We start from the raw sequence: 18,693 nt of genomic DNA on the forward strand, positions 1-18,693 counted from the left end.
ATATACTTTGCCGCATATCCAGTGATTCACTCCATTCTCTTCTTTCACTTCATCGCCATTACCGTCCCTGCACAACCGCAACCACAACTACAACCACACCACATTACAACACAATGGGATGATCCGCCGTCCCCAACCGCAAACCTCTGCCAACATCACCATCCTGCGACGCCCTACTTCCATAGTCTCCAACGTTACCCCCCACCCTCCCTCGTCTGTAAACAACAAACGCCTCCCCGTCATCGGACGAGTCGGCGCCAAGTTCCGCCAAACCAAAAAAGGAATCGCTGGACCCGCCGCATGCAACTACAGGCTTGAGTGGTTTATTTACATCATTGCTGCTCTCGTCGTCATCGTCAAGAACGACATCTACAACACCACTAACACTCTTCTTAGGTACCCACCGAAATGGAACATAGTCTTCATCCGTTTCCGCTGTGCTTGCCGTGTGAACTGCAGCTTTTGCCTCCCTGTCGTTCCTGACAAGTTGAAGGTACGCGGGGCATTTCTCACCTGCTTGTTGCAAGCACCGCAGCAACACGGTGTCAACGCGGATGTCACGGGGTGCAAGCGGTGAGTCACAAAGTGGGCAGTTCCAGTAACATCCACTGTGACAACCCTGAAGAAAGGAGCGACAGTCAAAGCATTGAAGGTGAGCACAATGGGCACCACGGATTGGAATGCTAATGCGTGCTTGAGAAATGGGACACTTCGTTGTGATGACGGGGTTGTCCACTACCATCTCATCTTTTGACATTTCCTCGTCCTCTAACACGCTACGGTACATGGCGTACAAACTAGCATCGCGCATATTCTGCGGGTTGCATAACGGCGTAACGATACTATTCATCACCTCATCTTGTGGTACCAACTGAACTACCAACAATGCCACCTGACTAACGTACTCCTTTGAGGTCACAACAAATCCAAGCTCCTGAGTGTGGCAATTTCTATTCAAAAATTGTGTTATATCCAAAGGAAGAAGGGTTTTGGTTACTTCCTTCCGCCGCTCGGGCCACCGCCGCCTCCACATTGTCATGACCGCTTGGCCGTTCACTGTTACCGCAATTTCCTTTATTACCGGCCACGACATGGGAATAAATGGCGGCCGGAAGGGTACCACGTGCAGACGAAGCCGTCTTGACGCCACTCCCTCCAAATACTGCTGAGGAACTTCAAAAGAGTGATTGGCGCTACCAAAACACAGCTGCGTTTTCATTACTACGTGTAGCACACGGTGGAAAGGGGAACTGACTTCGTTTATGGCTTCAACGGGAAGGTTGTCGTCAAGCGGCAGAGACAAGATTTCAACAGCTGCATTCCCCACCCCACGTGGTAGTTGGTATTTCAAGCGATGTCTTACTGGAGCTGCGTTATTATTAGATGTGGAAGGGGGGAAACTGGTTGACGCCTTCGCACCCGATGGCTCATTGTGCTTAAGCGGTGTAACTGTCGGTGGTGGTGGTGGTGGTGTAGTTGCGGAGTGAGCATCTTTCACTTGTGTAGCACCACCTCCAGCATCTTTCCGCGAAGCAAAGAAACAGTTTAATGCTGAAGCTCCCTGAGCCGCCAAATCCTTCATTCGGCTTTTGTTGTCTACCGTCGCCGCAAGCCTCAATTCCCCATGCTCCTCCAAAATATCCCTCAGTGCGGCCATTAGTTTATTTAGCTCATTTCTCCGATAGTACTTGTATATGTCACCCGACTTGAATTCACGCTGAAACACGCGCATACTAAGCGGTTTGCCAACCACTGCCCTCTTAAGACGTAACCACACCTCACCACTAAAACCTCCGCCACATTGCGAGCTGTCGTCGCCGCAGTCACCGTCACTGAAGCCTTCAGCAACAGCGCTGGCCTCACTACCGTTATAACTACTGAGAGTACTGCCTTCATCGGCACATTCACTATGCCTGCTTGAAGTTGTTGCACTGGTTCCCGCAGTGCTTTCACCGCCAGTGAGGAAACCCACCACGCATTCATTACTGGGCGTGGGTGACAAATACACACGGCTTCGCTTCCGCAGAGAGTTGTCTCCATTGTCAGTTTCGGAGTCGGCACGTTTTCTGGTTGCAGGTCGGATCACCATGACGATGCTCCAAAAACACACAGAAACGCCTCAGACTCGAAAAGAAAAACAAAAAGAAAATATAGTACCCCCAGGTGTTGGTAGCAGAGCTATTAACACTAATGCACTGCGGCACCGCCTCCTTTCCCTCCACCTGCTACGAAATGTCTTCTTCCACTCTTATTTTTGTTTTTTTTGTTCTCCACCTACCCTTTTTTTTTCGCTTTTAAGCCCTATATGATATTAAAGCTAGAGGAGCACAAACTGGCTCTTAGCAACGCTAATATACCCTTCCCCCAGAAGAAATCATGAAAGCAACAGATAATAATATACGTGTATATATGTGTGTAAATATATGTATATACATATAAACAAATATATACGCATCCATGTGCGTACGTGTGCAATTGCATACAGAAAGAAAAAAGATGCACACAGAGGAAGTAAGGACAAATGTCGGAAGAAAAGAAAACGAATGTTTGTCCCCTGCACACATCGCGAAACCACCAAAGGCGCTTTTTAAACTTTCATGCGCTGCGCAGCCGCATCTCCCACAGCTCTACCCGCCAACGAAAGCGGGACAACACAGGCAGAAAATAGAGGGGATGGTAGAGTGATTTGTGACATGTCGAGCACCTTGCGTCAAGCTCCCCAAAAACATGTCACATTCCAAGCGGTAATAAACGATCAGCAAAAGAATTATCATTAGAAGAAAAAAAGGAGTAATAGTATATAAACAAAACGAAAAATAAAAGGAAACAGAAGATAAAGAGAATGGAGACGTGTACAAGTTATTTCCAAAGGCTACGGCCCACACTTGGGATCAGCGAGCAGATCCTCTGGAGTTATCTTTTTCTTTCCTTTAAACCTTTTTGTTGTCTTGTTTTGTTTTGGTTTTGGTTTAAACGGTATATATACATACACACACAAACACATACATAAATATAAACGATTTTTCTTTCTTTTCTCCCCCTTTTTTTATTAGTTCCTTCCTTTCTTCTCCATAATAAAGGGAAAGAGAGAGGTGGGCCGGCATGCGTACGTGAGGGTATCATTTGGTGCAACTCCTACACATTTTGTGTCGAGTCATTCACTACGATGTTAAATAGCTCAACCCTGCAGCGGGGTGGCGGAGAGGGGGGAAAAAAGAGTAAATGGAAGAGGTGCTGGAAAAATATCGACGAAACCAAAACAAAAAAAAGAAAAGAAAAGGAAAAAAAATAGTGGTACGACGCAGTGAAGTCAGCTAAAACCCCGAGTAACCTCACGCTCTAAACATTTTTGTCTCGTTTGGTGACGAGTCATTTCATACACTTCCTTGACGCACCGTGCACAAGAAGAGACATAGGGCATAAACTTCACGAATAGTCCATTCATAAACAACTTTTGCTTCCTTCTTTTTCTTCCTCTTCTTGTAAAAAAAAAAAACACTTTTCTTTTTCTCCCTTTTCCCATTAACCCGCATTTACTCCCGGTGTCGTTATCTTTCCGTCACCCTTCCATTCCCTTCACCGTAACCTCACCACACATACACATTTTTCCCTCTTCCTTCTCCTCACGTCTTCCTTTTTTTTCTTTTCTTTTTCTCTTCGTTTTTCCCCTTTCCCTTTCCCCTACCGCCCTCTTCCCCCTTTTTGCACTTCACATATCCGGGATAACATGGGGAACGACGAAAACATTAATAATTACAGCTGCCCTCAGTCACATATTCGGCTTATCTTCGCCTCTGTGCCTGTCCTTTGTCATCTTTTTATTTATTTTTCTTTTCTTTTTTTTTTAATGTGTGTATATGTGGAATAGGACTTACATCATGCCGCGAGTATAACAAAGCTTACCACGTACACGCGAGAAAAAAAGAAAACAACAGTAACAATAACAATAACAATAACAAGCAAACAAGCACGTCACAGTGCGTGCCTTCCTCTCTCTCTCTTTTCAGGCTAACAAACAATCAGACAGACACATACATATGTTTATTTATATATTTATATATTTAATTTGTACACACACAGACACACATACTTGGAAACATCCAGTTGTAATACCATCTCTCAGCCGCTGCAAACATCTCAACTCCCTGCACCTGTTACTTCCTTTCATTATTATCACTTTTTTTTTTGAACCTCTCCTTTTGTCCATTTTCTCTTTTATCCTAATTTATGTATCCCTGTCGTCTTCTTCAGTTTTTTCTCTCTTAAATGTTCAAATGGTGTTCAAACGCTTTTCCCCTTCTTCCCTTTTCCTTCTTTTATTTTACGATTCTAATCATCATATTCTTCTAAAACAAAAATGGGGGGATTTCAGACAGGAGGGATAAAACAACAACAACAACATTTTTTCTCCTTTTCCCTACTTCGTTGCGCGTTCACGCGGTCGGACAACTCAGCAGTGCGCAATTAAACAATAACAAAAAAAAATCACTCCCCTCCAACCTTTTCAGCATCTATCAAATAACCCACACAAGGGAAAAAACAAAACAAAACGGTAGAGTCAGTGAAAAAGACACGGATAGTAAACGAAAGCAAAGAGAGGTGCAGAAAATAGGCGAAAAGAAAAAAAACATGGAAGATGTGGTGGAATGGAGCAACATTACCTTTCTTCTTTTTTTTTTCCCTCCCCCCCACTCCCACTCACACTTCACCTCCTGCAATCACAATAGTAAGAGGTGGGTGGAGAAGCAGCCGCATTTCGCACGGAGGCGCGCCTCCAACCATACATAAAAAATACCCATACACACACACACAAAAAAAAAAAAAGAAGCGACATTGAAACGGCACTCGCATTTTTACTCATGGGGTGTCATTTCTCTTTTTCCATTTATTATTTTCTTATCGCTTCTGCTTTATTATTCATTCCCTCCACTTGATACCACACCCGAGTCACTTTCTCAACAATACCGGCGGCAGCATTTCTTCTCTCCACACCTCCACATGTCTTCACTCCTTTCATTCTTTCCTTTCTCCTCCCAAAAACAAAGCAAACAAACAAACATAGAGACCCGTGTGCACACTTAAAGGAACAACAACAACAACAATTACAACAATATCAACAAAAGGGTAAACATAAAGAGAAAAGAAAAAAAAAAAGATCGACGATGTAACGATGGGAAGGGAAAAGGTTTGAGGTTACAACATGGAGAAGGAAAATTCCACCATTAGAAAACACAACCTCCTTCCTTCTTCTCCACTCCCTTCTTCCTTTCCCATACGTCATTATTCAGCCCCATCCCACCCCCCTCTCTCCCTCTTCCTCTTTTCTCTCTTTTTATCCCTTTCTCCCGGGAAGCATAAATAAATAAAACAAACCGGGGGAAAAAAAAATGACATGACAAATTTAAGGGTGTGGAAATACATTTTTTTTCTTAAGAAAAAAAAAGCAAAAATGAAGAACCGAATAGAAAACAAGTGTTAAAAGAGAAGAAAGGAAGGCTGTCGCCACAGCACCATCGTGGCAACAGAAAAACAAATCAAAAAACCCACCGCAACGTTCGGGAGGAGTAACAAATTATCATCTAAAGCGAAAAAAAAAGGTATTAACGTGAAAAAGGAAAAGGAAAGAATGACAGAAAGCAGTGAAAACCAAGAAAGGGAGGGAAGATAGAAGAAGAATGTAAAACATAATAGTAGAATACTTCACCGTCGCCTAGAGAGAATAGGATCCCAAACACAACCATAGTAAAATATTTAACTAAAGGTTCATCCACACTCCCCTAACTATTTCACGAATTTATGCGTGTGTGCTTATTACCTTCTACTCACGCGTTTTAACATGCGATTGCAACAACGGTACCGGAGCATACGGTTGTGCAATGCACCTCTAAAAACCACGGAATGCAACCTGTTGCGAAGGGGTTAGTGGAGGAGAACCCTTATCTCCACTCTCGGGATACGACTCAAAGTTACTTGTGTCGCCGGGGCTCTTCACTTTTACGGCAATGGGGGCGTTATAATGACGTCCATAGAGTTTCTCCCAATTCGCACCACGGAAGAATGGGTGATTCTTCACATCAGCTACGCCATCCTTCAGCGTGCCCAACCGTTTCGTGTGATCCGTTTGCAATAAACCCTTTACGAGATCCCGCGCACGCTCATCAAACCAATTGGGGAATTTAAGCCGGCCCGCAAGAATCTTTTCATACGTCCGAATTGGGGTTTCATCAAAAAAGGGAGGATGGCCAGCTATGAATTCATACAGCAAAACACCCATCGTCCACCAATCCACAGCCTTCCCATGTCCTTTGCTCTGAATTACCTCAGGTGCAAGATACTCAGGTGTCCCACATAACGTATAGGTACGATCCGTCACCTTCTTAGCAAAACCAAAATCAGTCACCTTGACGTGTCCCTTCCCATCAAGTAGCAGATTCTCAGGTTTCAAGTCACGGTAGATAATGTCCTTCGAGTGTAAATATTCAAAGGCCAACACAAGCTCCGCATGATAGAACTTCGCTACGTCATTCGGGAAACGGCCTGCGGAACGAAGGTGAGTAAATACCTCACCACCTACCACAAATTCTAGAACAAAGTAGACGCGGTTCTCATCCTGGAAGGAACACATCATGTTCACAATGAAGGGGTGTGACAACTCCATTAGAATTTGCTTCTCTTGGTTCAGGTGTTGTACCTGCTTCATCTTTAGTATCTCATGCTTCTTTAGACATTTTATTGCATAATACTCCCCCCTGCTCTTCAGTTTTGCAATGCGCACGCGACCAAACGAGCCGGTCCCTAGCGTGTCACCCATTTCAAAGTCACTCAGCTTCCATCCCGATGTGTCAGGCTTGGTAAACAGTTGGCCATCACCAGTGGGAGTTGTCGTCATATTTGCGCGGCTAGTTGCTTTTACCCACCTTGTTATTACCTTGATTATACAAAAAAAAAGGCAAAGAGAAACGAAAAAGAGAAGTCAATTAATATTCCCGAGAAGCAAGTGAGACTCAGGCAAAGTGATGGTCTGCCACTGACGTTTTTAACTCCCAGCCTGGTGAGTCGTTTCTTCGTTATCAAATGCATAACGATAATTGTGCTTAGGTTCACAAACACTTAACAGACAACGGTACCATAATTTTTGTTTGGTTTTTAACTCCATTAAAGAAAAAATGATGCTGCGCAACACATCCGCCTTCCCATCCCCGCAGACAAACAGTTGGAGGACTGCAGTTGATGACTACGCCATCAGGTTCTCAAGATCTGCCATATCAATTGTTGCTTCTTCTTCCGTTAATCGGGCAAAATTCAGAAAGTGGTCTGGACGGTGTGTTGCAAAAAAGAAAAATTGTGGAGTGTCCACACGCACATCAAACGTCGTGTCTTCACGCCACGTTGCCCCTCTGAAGGTATGATTCCATCCATTGTCTGTTGGTACAAGAAAAAAGCCCTGAAGCTCCGTCGACAGTGTCACACGAGCCGGAATTACATGCAACGGTGGCACTTCCGTGGGCTCGCGTTGAAGTGCATGGGAATATTCTTCGAGAGCCCACGATATTCCCTCACGCGTGGTAGTGTAACAGCGGATACCAATCCCATCCTGCGAAACCCCGACGACAACTGTTGTGAGTCCCTCCGTTTGCAGCCCCTCATTGCACGCCAGTAGTCTGCCGTGGATGGCAACATCTCTGGAGTGAATTGAAGGTTCCCCGCCACTGCAACGAAGGACACCAAGAAGGGAAAGATGATTCTCGGTCAAGGTGGGGTGGTCATGAGGAATACATGACGGTGTCGTGTACTCAACAGCAGAACTCTTTTGAGGGGGCACCATAATGCACAACACCTCCTTAACATTGGGGGAATCAGGAAGAGTCTGCCCAAAAAGGTACGCACAGAACTGGGCTTGAACATCAAAGCACGGAAACAAAATTTTCAACAGCTCCTGAGGAAATATAAGTTGGTCGCTGCTTCCCGTCACACCAGAGTGATCAATCTCAACAGTGGTACCTTCACCGAACACAGTAGCATTAGCAAGTGAGCGTGCCCGCCAGTTGCTCGCGGATGTCGAATTACCGAAGTCGAATGCCGCTTTGACCCTCTTTTTAGCTGTTTCGCCCGACTTCGTTACCACATCAATTGTGTGTTCTTGCACCAACTTAGTGCGCTTCATCTCCTCCAATTCCTTCATCTCTTCCTCTTGAATCTCAACCGTGGTCATCTTCTTGCCAAGAAGAATGTCCTTTTTTTCCATCTCGGTGAACTGGTTCGGACTGACATTCATCCGACGGGCCGCGTCGGCAATTATCATCTCCTGCAGACGCACAGACACAGCCTCCCACTCCTCCCGAGTGTAGGTGGGCCAAAAATGTGAGTGGTGGACTTCTACATGAAGGTCTGGCTCGAGCGTCTGACGCGTGCGACTGAGATTCACGTGGTATCCACGCAGTATGAGATTTAGTAAATTAAAGCATGTTGCAGGTTGAAACTGCCGCAGCCAGTCATCATAAAGGCAGAATTCCCACCCCTTACTTTCCGTGGCCGAAATCCGCAGATCGGCCAAGCGACTGTGCCGCAGGACCATTGGGACCGCAAGGTTTAGATCACTCTGTCCAATAATTATGTTTGGGTAATCCAGTATAAGCATATTGTGGAGAGTTTGTCGGAAACGACTTCGAGTCACAATGAGTTTCCCGGGTCGCTGACTCGCGGGCACACTGCGTAGCCAGGAGGCAATCTCCTCTGCTGCCTTCTCACGAGCAAGCTTTGTGCGCCGCTTCTGACCAGCAAAAACACTTTTGTGAACAATGCTGAGTTTCAGGTTCCCTGTTGCCGGTTCAAAAATAAGTACGGCACCATTTTCAGACCTAAACTTCCTGCCACCCTCAGCAGTGGGTTGTTCACTTGTGACATATGTAGCGCTGTCATCAACGATCCAAGTGCGCATTCCTTCCGAGAATAACTCCGCAATGTTTGTCACCGACAACCCGGCCTCCGTTGGGGCCGAGCTAAAAAGCTGAAGGTCGCGCTTCATACGCTCACGCAGAGTATTGAGTGCTATATTGTGTCGTATAATGGCTGTCATAAGTTTCATCATCAGCGGTTTGAGTCGAGGTACCCAATAACCGAATGCTGAATGACAGTTGTAGGCTAAATCGATGGCCACGACAATACCAGCAGGGAAAGGATACATTTTGGCAGAAGAATATTCGTAAAATCTACTTCTTGTATACTCCGCGATATTGTGACTGTCGTAATTACCCCAACGCAGTTGGACGTCAATCCAGTACTTGCTTGTCGTGTGAGCCCTATATTCGTCACCAGTTTCGTCAGAAAGAACCGTCGGCTTCGATGTAACAGGCCAGCGTGACGTTGACGCCATGACAATGTCGGGTGCAGAACTTGTGTACGTGTAAGATTTTTGCGGGTGCTGCTGCTGCAATGTGACGGATGCCGCATCTAATTCCACCATCATGTCCTTCAACTTGCTTGCGATGTCATTCACTACTGCCCCATGACACTTTTCCCATAGGGAACCGCTGAAAATCTTAATGAGCGACTTCTTAATCGTTTCAAGCTTGCCGCACATAAACACTCCGGTGGTATCAATTTTCGTCTCAAACCCGGCTTGGACGTCCGACCTATTGATTGTCGGACACCACCACAGCGCAAAGCGCCTGTTAGGAACATTTGCCAAACCGGCACGCTGCTGTTTGGCCAACTTGCTATCCTTTTTGGAGTTTTCAAAACCTCCAGCGCGGTTAAACTCAATACCCTCCCAGGATGGGAAACCCGTCCCCCTAAATAGACTATGCTCAAGAATGGCCTCCACACCACCAAGTGCGATGTTTGTGTCGACACGATACCTCTCCAGTACACCCCCACAAATGTTGCCATCGTGCTCTTGGTGGAACCACCAATTCTTCAAGTACTTCCCTGCAAGGTAACGTTGGAACTCCATACGACACCGAAATCCTTTGTCAAACTGGAAAAGCTTTGCGTGACGCGAAAACAAAACCCGAATTCGCGGGACGCCTTTGTTGATGATATGCTCTATATCGTCAATTGAGAGCCGCGTTCCGGCAGCTTTGGCTTCACGATCCCGCATGTTGAACTCTGTCCACGCCTTAACGCTCTCCCGTACCTCCGTTTCCCACGGGGTATAGTACTGCAAAATATTGGGAATAGGAATGTTGTCGGCGTTTGTAAGTCCTGAATAGAAGAATTGCACACCCGTACTTGTTGACTTGGAGTAGACGAGGTCACGTGCAGGAATCAGCGAATGGCCCACAGATAACATACCAAGTCCACCGAGGTCAGTAGGTGCGTAAAATATGACCGGTGGGAAGCGAGCCTTTGCTCGGGAGTTAAGAGCCATCATAATTCTCGATTGCATTCGATGTTCAGCGCGAGCTAGGACCTGTTGAAGGGAGTCTGTTCCCAGTATAGCCTCACGGTAGTATGGAACAATTTCTGTGACGAGTGCATTCCACTTCGCCGCAATGCTTTGAAACGTTGAACTTCCAACCATCATTATGGCCCGTCGCGCCTTGTTACGTATGTTATTGACATCATCTGGAGATACCTGAAGGAAAGCACGCGCCGTGACATCTCTCGTCGTAGTATTCTGTAGGTTCCACGTGGATTCGTTCTCTAGCACCTCATCTTCGGTACGGACCACGGGCAGAATGCGTACAGAGAACCCTCCCATATCAAACAACAAATTCGGATTGTCTTTTGAATAGACGCTTGCTAGAGCATTAGATTCATTAATATCTGCAATGCCCGGTGGTAGCCGGCCACGGAACTCCCATATAACTGCTCGTGCGAGATTCACATCATTAAGGAAGAGACGCATCCGAGCGTCCCGCGGCCACTGCTTGAAGTTCTTGAAACCATAAACGGAAGCGTTTTCGGCACGCTTCTGGGGGTCATTTTTAGTTTCTTCTAGGTACCGGTGTCGCACATCATCAGCTTCAACCTTGGTGTATTTTAACAGCACATATACTTCATTCTTGTAACGACAGTATCCACGAATAGGGTGAGATGTGGCGAGTAAGGGATCTCGCATCCACGACATAAACGGATTGGGGCGCCTCGCCGGTCCAGCAATTTCTTGGCTTCTTTGTGTACCGAGTAAAAGCACGTCAATGACAAGACCCCAATACTGAGCCAGAAACGATGAAAACATAAAACCTCGTAACATCCCCTTGCGACAATGATAAGCCATATCCTTAAACTCCACTACAACATCATGGCGACTGACGATGTATTCCGCCAATGACTTATCCATTATAAGCTCCAGTAGAGGCCGGAACAGGTTCCAATCAATGTTTCCGTAAAAATCATCCTCCAATTTTGCGTGTAACAGCACGACAGACTCATCCCGATCAAAATCCCAAATACCAGGGCTGTCGTTGATACCTTGACACCATTTGTAGACGAGAATAGGCACCGGTTCCAGATCAGATGGCTTCACCCAATTAGGAAACAGCCGCTGCTGGTCCATAGCTTCGTACCACAGGTACTGGTCCAGAAAGGAGTCCACGAGCTTCTCGGAGGGAACAACGTTATAGATGGGGTACAGACTCGAAAAAGTATCCATGTACTCCACCTCGACGTTCTTAAACCTGCGAACGCGGGCAAGGCAGTCCACTATCTTCGAAAGTGTTTCATGGGGCGAATTAAATGCCTCCTCAATTCGGGCTTGTTCCTCCCGCTGTGCCTGAGTAAGACGGTTTGCGATATTGTGTTGGTCACGAAGACGATTGAGCGCGAGCTCCAGAAGGCGTAGTTCAGCAGGTCTCGACGCTTTAGGGAAGCTGATTTTCTTGAAGCCGCGGTCGCTAAGCCAGTTAGCCATCATGCGATAAATCTCCGTCGCTTGCTCAGGGGTTATAATATCCGTGTCCGTTCCCTCCATGTAGGACCGTTGGCGATTCTGCTCCTCCATGAGCTTCAAACGCGTGAGGCGCCCAAGGTTCTTCATGAAAGCCTGCTTATCCACTGTGTCACCTTCGTTTATCCGCTTCCGTTGATACTGTGTGACGCGAACGTATTCTTCTGCCCGGAGTTTCACGTATTTGTTCACCAAATCCGTAAGAGGCTTTGCCAGTCCTGGTACCGACCAGCGGAGCCCGGCACGCCAGTGACGGAAGGCTTCATTCATGTGTTGATCCATTGTACGGATTACTTCCGTTCGCACGTCTGGTGGGAGCATCTCCCGCAGCTCCCGCCGGAACGCCTCCTTTATATTCACATCCTTATCTGTCTCCACGCGTTGGCGGGTGATGCGCTTCCCATCATGTTTTCCCTTAGCCTCACGACCCCGGAGTACGCGATCAGTTAGGTTCCCAAGATACCTTTGCAACAGAGGTGTCATTCCACGAAGAAAAAAAACCCACACCCTCCATGATGGCGCCCAGAACCCACATCCCGGGCCTCGAAGCACCTCACCGACGTTAAACTTGCTGTACAGAACGTGTTTTAAGTCCCGCGATCTCTTGATTTGCCTCATTGCCCGAAGTTTATACCTGTACACGCCTGTGAGACGACCCAAATGTGAAAAAAGGTACTGAATTGCATCGGCGAGTTGAATAGAATCATTTTTCCCCAGTCGGTACATAGTATGCATGTCAATAAGTTGTTTCATAAAACCCAGAAGCTCACGGATGAGGTGAAACGCAGGCCCTAAGCGGCTTTTTTTAATCTCTTTAGTCGTCAGTGTCCGCGTTGGTTTTGCCTCAAAGTTGTAGTTTATGTGAACATACGGGAGGCTTTTAACATTAATAAGCTGCACCAACATGTTGTGGCCTTGCCGCATAACCTGGAGACCAGCTTCCAGCCAATCAATTTTGGTTTTGTGAAAGAAATCCAAATTTGCTAACTCGTCCAAACGTCGGACCGGTTGTCCCCCCTCATCTTGGTTACCACCTTCTTCTTTAGGTCGCTCCTTCTGTCGGTCCCGCCTGAGGTTTTTGGCAACATGGTGCTTCAACAGTTGTGTATAGCTCCTTAAAATTTTATCCCGCGTATCATTTGTAAGTAGGGATGGGGGATCCCGGCACCAGTGTTCCGCCACAGGAATGTCCACGCGACGCTTCATACCACCTTCGAATTCGTTAAACGGGCCAGGTGCAAACGCCAGCAACATGGCAGACTTCGTGTCAACATTCTCCAACGGAAGCTCCTGGAAAAAGGGGGAGAAGTTTTCCATCAGACTCATGGGTTGGCACCCGTCCTCGGGTTCTTCATCCCCGAGCCACTGGGACTTTCGCAACGCGGCTGAGCATAAGGCTACCGAGGATGACCCCACAGGATCTGAATGCCTCTTTTGTATTGCCTTAATAGGATTGAGGGAAGGATTCCAGGAGAAGCACGGAACGGCGGGGTCCTCATTCTCCACACGTATCTGCGCTGGGTAGCGATAGGGTGCAACAGTTACTCCATCCACCACATCACTATACAAAAAAGGGAATGCGATTTGCCGCTCAGTAAGCATAGTGAAGCGCGGTTTCCGAGGATCATCCCGGTGGATAACACGCCGAAGATCGTTAAATTCTGTCCATTCACCTTCTTCTTCTTGTATCGTCGAGGGTGCCTCAAATTTGGGTGCCCTAGGAATCGCTATATGCATCGCCTTTGCCGCGTAAAATGACTTCAAGTCCCACAGATAATAATAATTCCGGTCGTCCAAATTGGGAAGAATGGGAATAGCGTTCCGGAACAGGGTTTCTATCACATCGATGGTAAAATAGTAACCATTGGGACGCCGGGACCCGCGAATTTGGTTTGGGTGGACAAGCCGTGGAAAGGGGTCGTAGAACCAGTCCAGCACCGCCGCAGCATCTTCCTCGTCCAGATCGTCGTACAATGCCGGTGGCGGCTCCCTGTCCATAATGTAGTCACTGAAGTCTATTGGAGGTTCATTCTCGTTGCCTTTGCTTATCACCCGACGAAAAGTACCACATTCCTGCTGCAGTTCAACTTTGTGTGAACGCATTTTAGTCCATATCGAGCCCCACTGAGCTAGGTAGAGTGGCTCGGGTGCCGTTGGCGTGTCCTCAACAAGCGTAAGCACACCTCTCATGTGATACACGACGTTGACGTATCGAGCCTCTTCCCACGGCATTGGCATGTTTTCTAGCAGTTTGTACAATGCCAGAGGCATGTACCTCAGCAAAGCGACACACAGCTTCCGCTCGGCATTGAAGCGTTTACCACTTAAATCACCGTTATCCTTCACCAGTTTACGCAAGTACTCCGGGGGTACTTCATCCTTTTGAGCAACGGCTTCCTGGTATGTCGCACGGTACCCATACCGTTTTGTGTTGAGGTTTCGCCACTCCGCAATCTGCCTACGATGACCGGATGACCACTTCTCAGTGACTCCCTCACCGTTATACTGATGCTCAAAGCCATCCTCTGTCAGGGAAATTCCACCACCAGACTTCATTCTGCACCACTCTATGGCCTACCCAGGCCCAGGGAACCGCGTTTGCCGTGCCCTCAGTAGATTTCTGCGCCGAAACCTAAACAACGCCAAAAACTACCCTTATGTGTTTTACCTTTACGAACAAAACGTTGGACAGAAGTGTGAACAGAATAGGCAAACAGAAACACGGATATATTTAAACGTGCACACACCAGGGTTAAAAGTCCGGGAATTTCTTCTTCGACGATCTAAGACAATATGGTGACCTCAGCACGGAGTTGCAACACTCCACGTTACTCCTCGAGGGAGAGTTCTGAACCTCTACGCATGTAAAACCATTTTAGACATCGAAACAGTGTTAGCAAACGCATATGCACTAAAAAAAAACCCTCAGAAATGGGGAGAAGTTTGATCACGCAGACGTTGCTGCACTACATCTACTTTTTTTTTTTTTAAGAACCCTCTATATTTAAAATAACTAACCAGGAAGACAGACTACCAACATGCCTTGCGGAATGGAGAGAAGCTAAGCCATACTAGGAAGGGCGCAAAGGGAACATCTCCAACAAAGAATTAATAGATTCCAGAGGCAGACACACAACTCCAAATATCCTATCGGGAAGATGCATCAGTAACACTCAAGTCCCATGTAGGGTTCCGGATGCAAAGGCCTCGCAGAGGCCACGTGCCGTTTCAGATAGTTACGAGGGACCACACACACCCTTCAGCACTGCCTCAACTTCACGTCAAACATTTCTTTTCTTCCTAAGACAGAGGGTAGAATATTACAGTTTGCACGAAAGGGAAGGACAAAAGCGCACTGAATCCACTTGTCGATCACGCCAGCGACCTCGTTGTTGCGAAAACGATACACAAAGAGGGACCAGCAGACCAGGGGCAAAAAAAAAAAAAAGTGCAGTCGGTTAGCTTGTTCACGGAGCGAGCCGGCAAAAAACGATAAAAACAAAAATAGCGAAGATGATCACGATGACAATCATCACTAATACACTAAAAAGTAATCGGCCCGACCAGGCTCCTCCACCCGGTGCTCAACTAGCAGCAAGACAACCCGGTTGAGAAACCGCCTGAGGTAAGCGCATCACAACTCGGGAATCGCCTTGAAAATGTAAGCGGCAGGTTTCCGCTTCTGAATCTGTACCGCCGCATTGATTACATCGGGCCAGCGGACCTCACGTTCGGTTCGTCGTTGCATGAAGCGTAGGGGCTGAAAACCAGCGAAACTCCCGGTGCGGGTGTAATGACTTTCGTAAAACCATTTCACAGGGCGAGACTGAATGCGGCGCTGCTTCCGGAAATCCGCGTCTGTGGTGTCGGGAACATGTTCCTGATACTGTTCCTGAGAAGGGGTATTCTCTATGCCCCATTCCATTTGAGGTGCCCAGAAGCGGAAATCCGCCCACTCCTCCTTCCAGTACCACGCTCTCATCTCAGACATTTTTGCCGACCGAAGTGTGCCGTCAGGCTGCCGAATAACAAAGCGCCTCCTCTTTTCATTCGTCGGATCGAGCTCCAGTTTCTTTAAAGCTTCATGGCCCACGTTGACACCAATTTCAGCGAACATCCAGTTATGCTCGGACTTGTTGGCGTGCTGGCGATGGGGGCCTGCCCAAATAGGCATTTGCCCGTACTGTTGTACCGGCTCTCCCGTCCTTCCAATCATCTCGGGAAACATACGACGGTACACGTCGTAATTGTCTCCCCAGTAATCTTCGTAATCTTGCTCCGTTTGCAAAAAACGGTAAGGATCATCCATTTCCCACACATTCGCATAACTCGCCTCGCGTCGGTTCACAAGATCCCGAAAGAGGAACCTATCACTATAGAACGTAATCTTTTGCTCTGCAAATCGCATTTTCCCATAGAAGAGTCCATGCTTACGCGCACGGACGTCCCGTATCCACTCCAACGCGAAGAGTCTTTTCGGCAGGGACCAGTCAGGTTCCACGCAGGCGTCATAGCAAGCCTTGAAGTGGTGCCACACAAGAATTTTGCGGACCAGAGTAAAATCTAGTCCATACATCTTCGACAACCGCTCGGGTGGCCACCTCTCAGGCGCCTTGCTCCAGAGAGCAAAGAGTTCTGGGCCCAACTCATCACGAACCTTATAATCCTCATTTATTTCGTAACGAAGTCGCTTGGACATATCAAAGAATTCAGGCGTACCCAAACTTGTTTGGAACGCTATTTTCCGCTGTAACTGCTCTTTGTTGTGTGGTGAATTCTGGGTCAAAGCTTCCAGCCAAAGAATGTCGACCGGGGACATAACCGCTAACAAAGGGCGGATTCGCCTGTCAAAGTGCTCTCGTAAACGCTGCATTCCTTCTTCGTCAAGGGACTTAAACCATTCGTTGAGGAACTGGATGTAATCACCAAATGTACAGGGATAACCTGCGTTGCGGTCACCGAACTCAAGCGTCTTCCACCGTTCTTTGATGATGTTACGAATAACGTCGTCATCAGACATTGTATTATCTTTTCCGGAAGCTAGTGAGCGCATATAACTTCTATACGTTGCTATCTTCTCCGCATTCGTTTTGCTCTTTAGTTTTAACAGCTCGAGAGAAAGAATGTTCTGAAGATACCATGCACCAAACGGATTTGCCCACCAGGGGATGTCGTATCGCCGGTCTTTAAGCGATTTTGGCATGTCCATGAACGGCTGCAACGCCTCATCCATATCCTCGGATCGCGGCCGAGATTGCCAAAGATCCCATTGGGGAGCATCAAAAGACTTCATTACACTTAAATCCCTCGTCCAAACCTTAGGGTCACGCCACTGCAGCGGCTTCGGGGGCTCCGTTAAAACGTGGTGTTTCCATGATTTGTGCTCACGGGGCCCCCGTTTGTTAAATGGGTATCGGCGCTGGATGTAAGCCCGTCGAAGCATGCGTCTGCCGCTATTTTTGAATCCTTCGACAGGGGTAACACACCTATGCTTCGCTATGCAGCACGATAGATCAAACAGGTAATTGTTTCCTCTCCTTTTGGGTGTGTTCTGACCCACTTAACTACGCTTATATTCATGCACATGCATGTTTGGCAAAGTACGGATACTAAACGGTTGAGCGCTTGGGGCAAACAACAGCACGTGCAATTACGCAGACACTTACACACAGATACGCAGGAAAGGGAAAAAAGTAGTGGATGTAGCAAACACCATTGTATCCAAACGACAACGTGCATATGCAAACGAAGGAATAGCACATCCCCTCTGGGAGCAGCGTTGTATGGTTTCAGTGTCCCTTTCTTTCCTCCCTGTTTTTAAAAGTATCCTACTACCAACAACTAACTGCACCATGTCTGACAAAGGGACCAGTAAGACACATTCCAGCTCGTGAAAAGGGTTACCAATAGCATGAACACGACCACCAGGGGGACAGGGTACATTAGCCGCTGCTGCTGTGCCAACATGGGAAGCTCCAAGTAACCCAGAAATACAACGTACGCATACATCACAAGGCCGACTGTATGCAGACAGTTACCAATTGCCCGGGGCACGCAGGAATTGTGGAGAACTATAGGAAGAAGCACAAACTGAATGACTTTCGTCCAGATAAAATAAGGAAAATAACCATTGCAGTGAACATCAAATGAATAACGCCAGTCGACCTCCCATCCAGATTCATGCGGTTGACTCGAAGCCGCAAGAAAATGATTCGCAAATAGCCAAGTTACCGTAGCAATGGCACCGCCTGCAGCAAAGTAACCGAGCAACACAGAATATAGCGTGTTGTACAGAATTTGGAGCAAACCTCCTCGCAACGCCAAACCATACGCTGCAACTGTTAGAACTAAGGAAAATATCTGAAGTACAATAAAGGCAGGGTCATCCCTGTGATAATGATTCTTAGTCATTTTCCGCGCCTTACTCATTTTACTAATCAACGACGGCTTCACACAAAGGGAATACATCTGGGCCAATGCCGAATCCAACTCCATCTGATCATACTGAAAGGCACGTCGAGCAAACTCGGGCAACCTGGACACCCATCTCGACGAGAGCGTGAACCCTCCTTGTGCCATCTATACCTTGGTATAAGGCGGTTACGCTACAGTTATATCGAAGCTATAAAGGGTTCACTTCCTATTTTCACCTACCGAGTAAAGAAAGATAGTACATAATAAATGACTACGATTCCCGCGCGCCGTAACAGGCTCACTTGCTAAAATGCCTGCAAAGAAATGCATAAATTTTTTATTCTACCACTTTCATGAGGGAAGAAACGCAACACCGGAGTTGAGTGTAA

At 47.1% G+C, this 18,693-nt stretch overlaps 6 protein-coding genes across 6 annotated transcripts, besides 7 other annotated features; 1 reads left to right on the forward strand and 5 right to left on the reverse strand.

Moving 5' to 3' along the window:
- Positions 1–103: 103 nt before the first annotated feature.
- On the reverse strand, positions 104–2,089 carry Tb09.211.2400 (hypothetical protein, conserved; the record flags this gene model as incomplete). Its single annotated transcript, XM_822290.1, has 1 exon — positions 104–2,089. The coding sequence occupies one exon, from the start codon at positions 2,087–2,089 to the stop codon at positions 104–106; it is 1,986 nt and encodes a 661-aa protein (XP_827383.1).
- Positions 2,090–2,396: 307 nt separating this feature from the next.
- Positions 2,397–2,471: a microsatellite.
- Positions 2,472–2,978: 507 nt separating this feature from the next.
- Positions 2,979–3,018: a microsatellite.
- Positions 3,019–3,261: 243 nt separating this feature from the next.
- Positions 3,262–3,289: a microsatellite.
- Positions 3,290–3,605: 316 nt separating this feature from the next.
- Positions 3,606–3,703: a sequence feature (CT-rich).
- Positions 3,704–4,037: 334 nt separating this feature from the next.
- Tb09.v1.0630 (hypothetical protein, unlikely) lies at positions 4,038–4,385 on the forward strand (the record flags this gene model as incomplete). Its single annotated transcript, XM_822291.1, has 1 exon — positions 4,038–4,385. The coding sequence occupies one exon, from the start codon at positions 4,038–4,040 to the stop codon at positions 4,383–4,385; it is 348 nt and encodes a 115-aa protein (XP_827384.1).
- Positions 4,041–4,068: a sequence feature (AT_rich).
- A 700-nt stretch (positions 4,386–5,085) lies between the features above and the next one.
- Positions 5,086–5,120: a microsatellite.
- Positions 5,121–5,236: 116 nt separating this feature from the next.
- Positions 5,237–5,347: a sequence feature (CT-rich).
- Positions 5,348–5,884: 537 nt separating this feature from the next.
- On the reverse strand, positions 5,885–6,889 carry Tb09.211.2410 (protein kinase A catalytic subunit; the record flags this gene model as incomplete). The annotated part of the gene is made up of 1 exon (XM_822292.1): positions 5,885–6,889. The coding sequence occupies one exon, from the start codon at positions 6,887–6,889 to the stop codon at positions 5,885–5,887; it is 1,005 nt and encodes a 334-aa protein (XP_827385.1).
- A 345-nt stretch (positions 6,890–7,234) lies between these two features.
- On the reverse strand, positions 7,235–14,446 carry Tb09.211.2420 (PRP8-like protein; the record flags this gene model as incomplete). Its single annotated transcript, XM_822293.1, has 1 exon — positions 7,235–14,446. The coding sequence occupies one exon, from the start codon at positions 14,444–14,446 to the stop codon at positions 7,235–7,237; it is 7,212 nt and encodes a 2,403-aa protein (XP_827386.1).
- Positions 14,447–15,524: 1,078 nt separating this feature from the next.
- On the reverse strand, positions 15,525–17,333 carry Tb09.211.2430 (hypothetical protein, conserved; the record flags this gene model as incomplete). The annotated part of the gene is made up of 1 exon (XM_822294.1): positions 15,525–17,333. One exon carries the CDS (start codon positions 17,331–17,333, stop codon positions 15,525–15,527), a length of 1,809 nt encoding a protein of 602 aa, XP_827387.1.
- Positions 17,334–17,731: 398 nt separating this feature from the next.
- Tb09.211.2440 (hypothetical protein, conserved) lies at positions 17,732–18,469 on the reverse strand (the record flags this gene model as incomplete). The annotated part of the gene is made up of 1 exon (XM_822295.1): positions 17,732–18,469. One exon carries the CDS (start codon positions 18,467–18,469, stop codon positions 17,732–17,734), a length of 738 nt encoding a protein of 245 aa, XP_827388.1.
- Positions 18,470–18,693: the final 224 nt, after the last annotated feature.

The sequence above is a fragment of the Trypanosoma brucei genome, chromosome 9, assembly GCF_000002445.2.
Source record: "Trypanosoma brucei brucei TREU927 chromosome 9, whole genome shotgun sequence".
Lineage (NCBI taxonomy): Eukaryota > Euglenozoa > Kinetoplastea > Trypanosomatida > Trypanosomatidae > Trypanosoma > Trypanosoma brucei.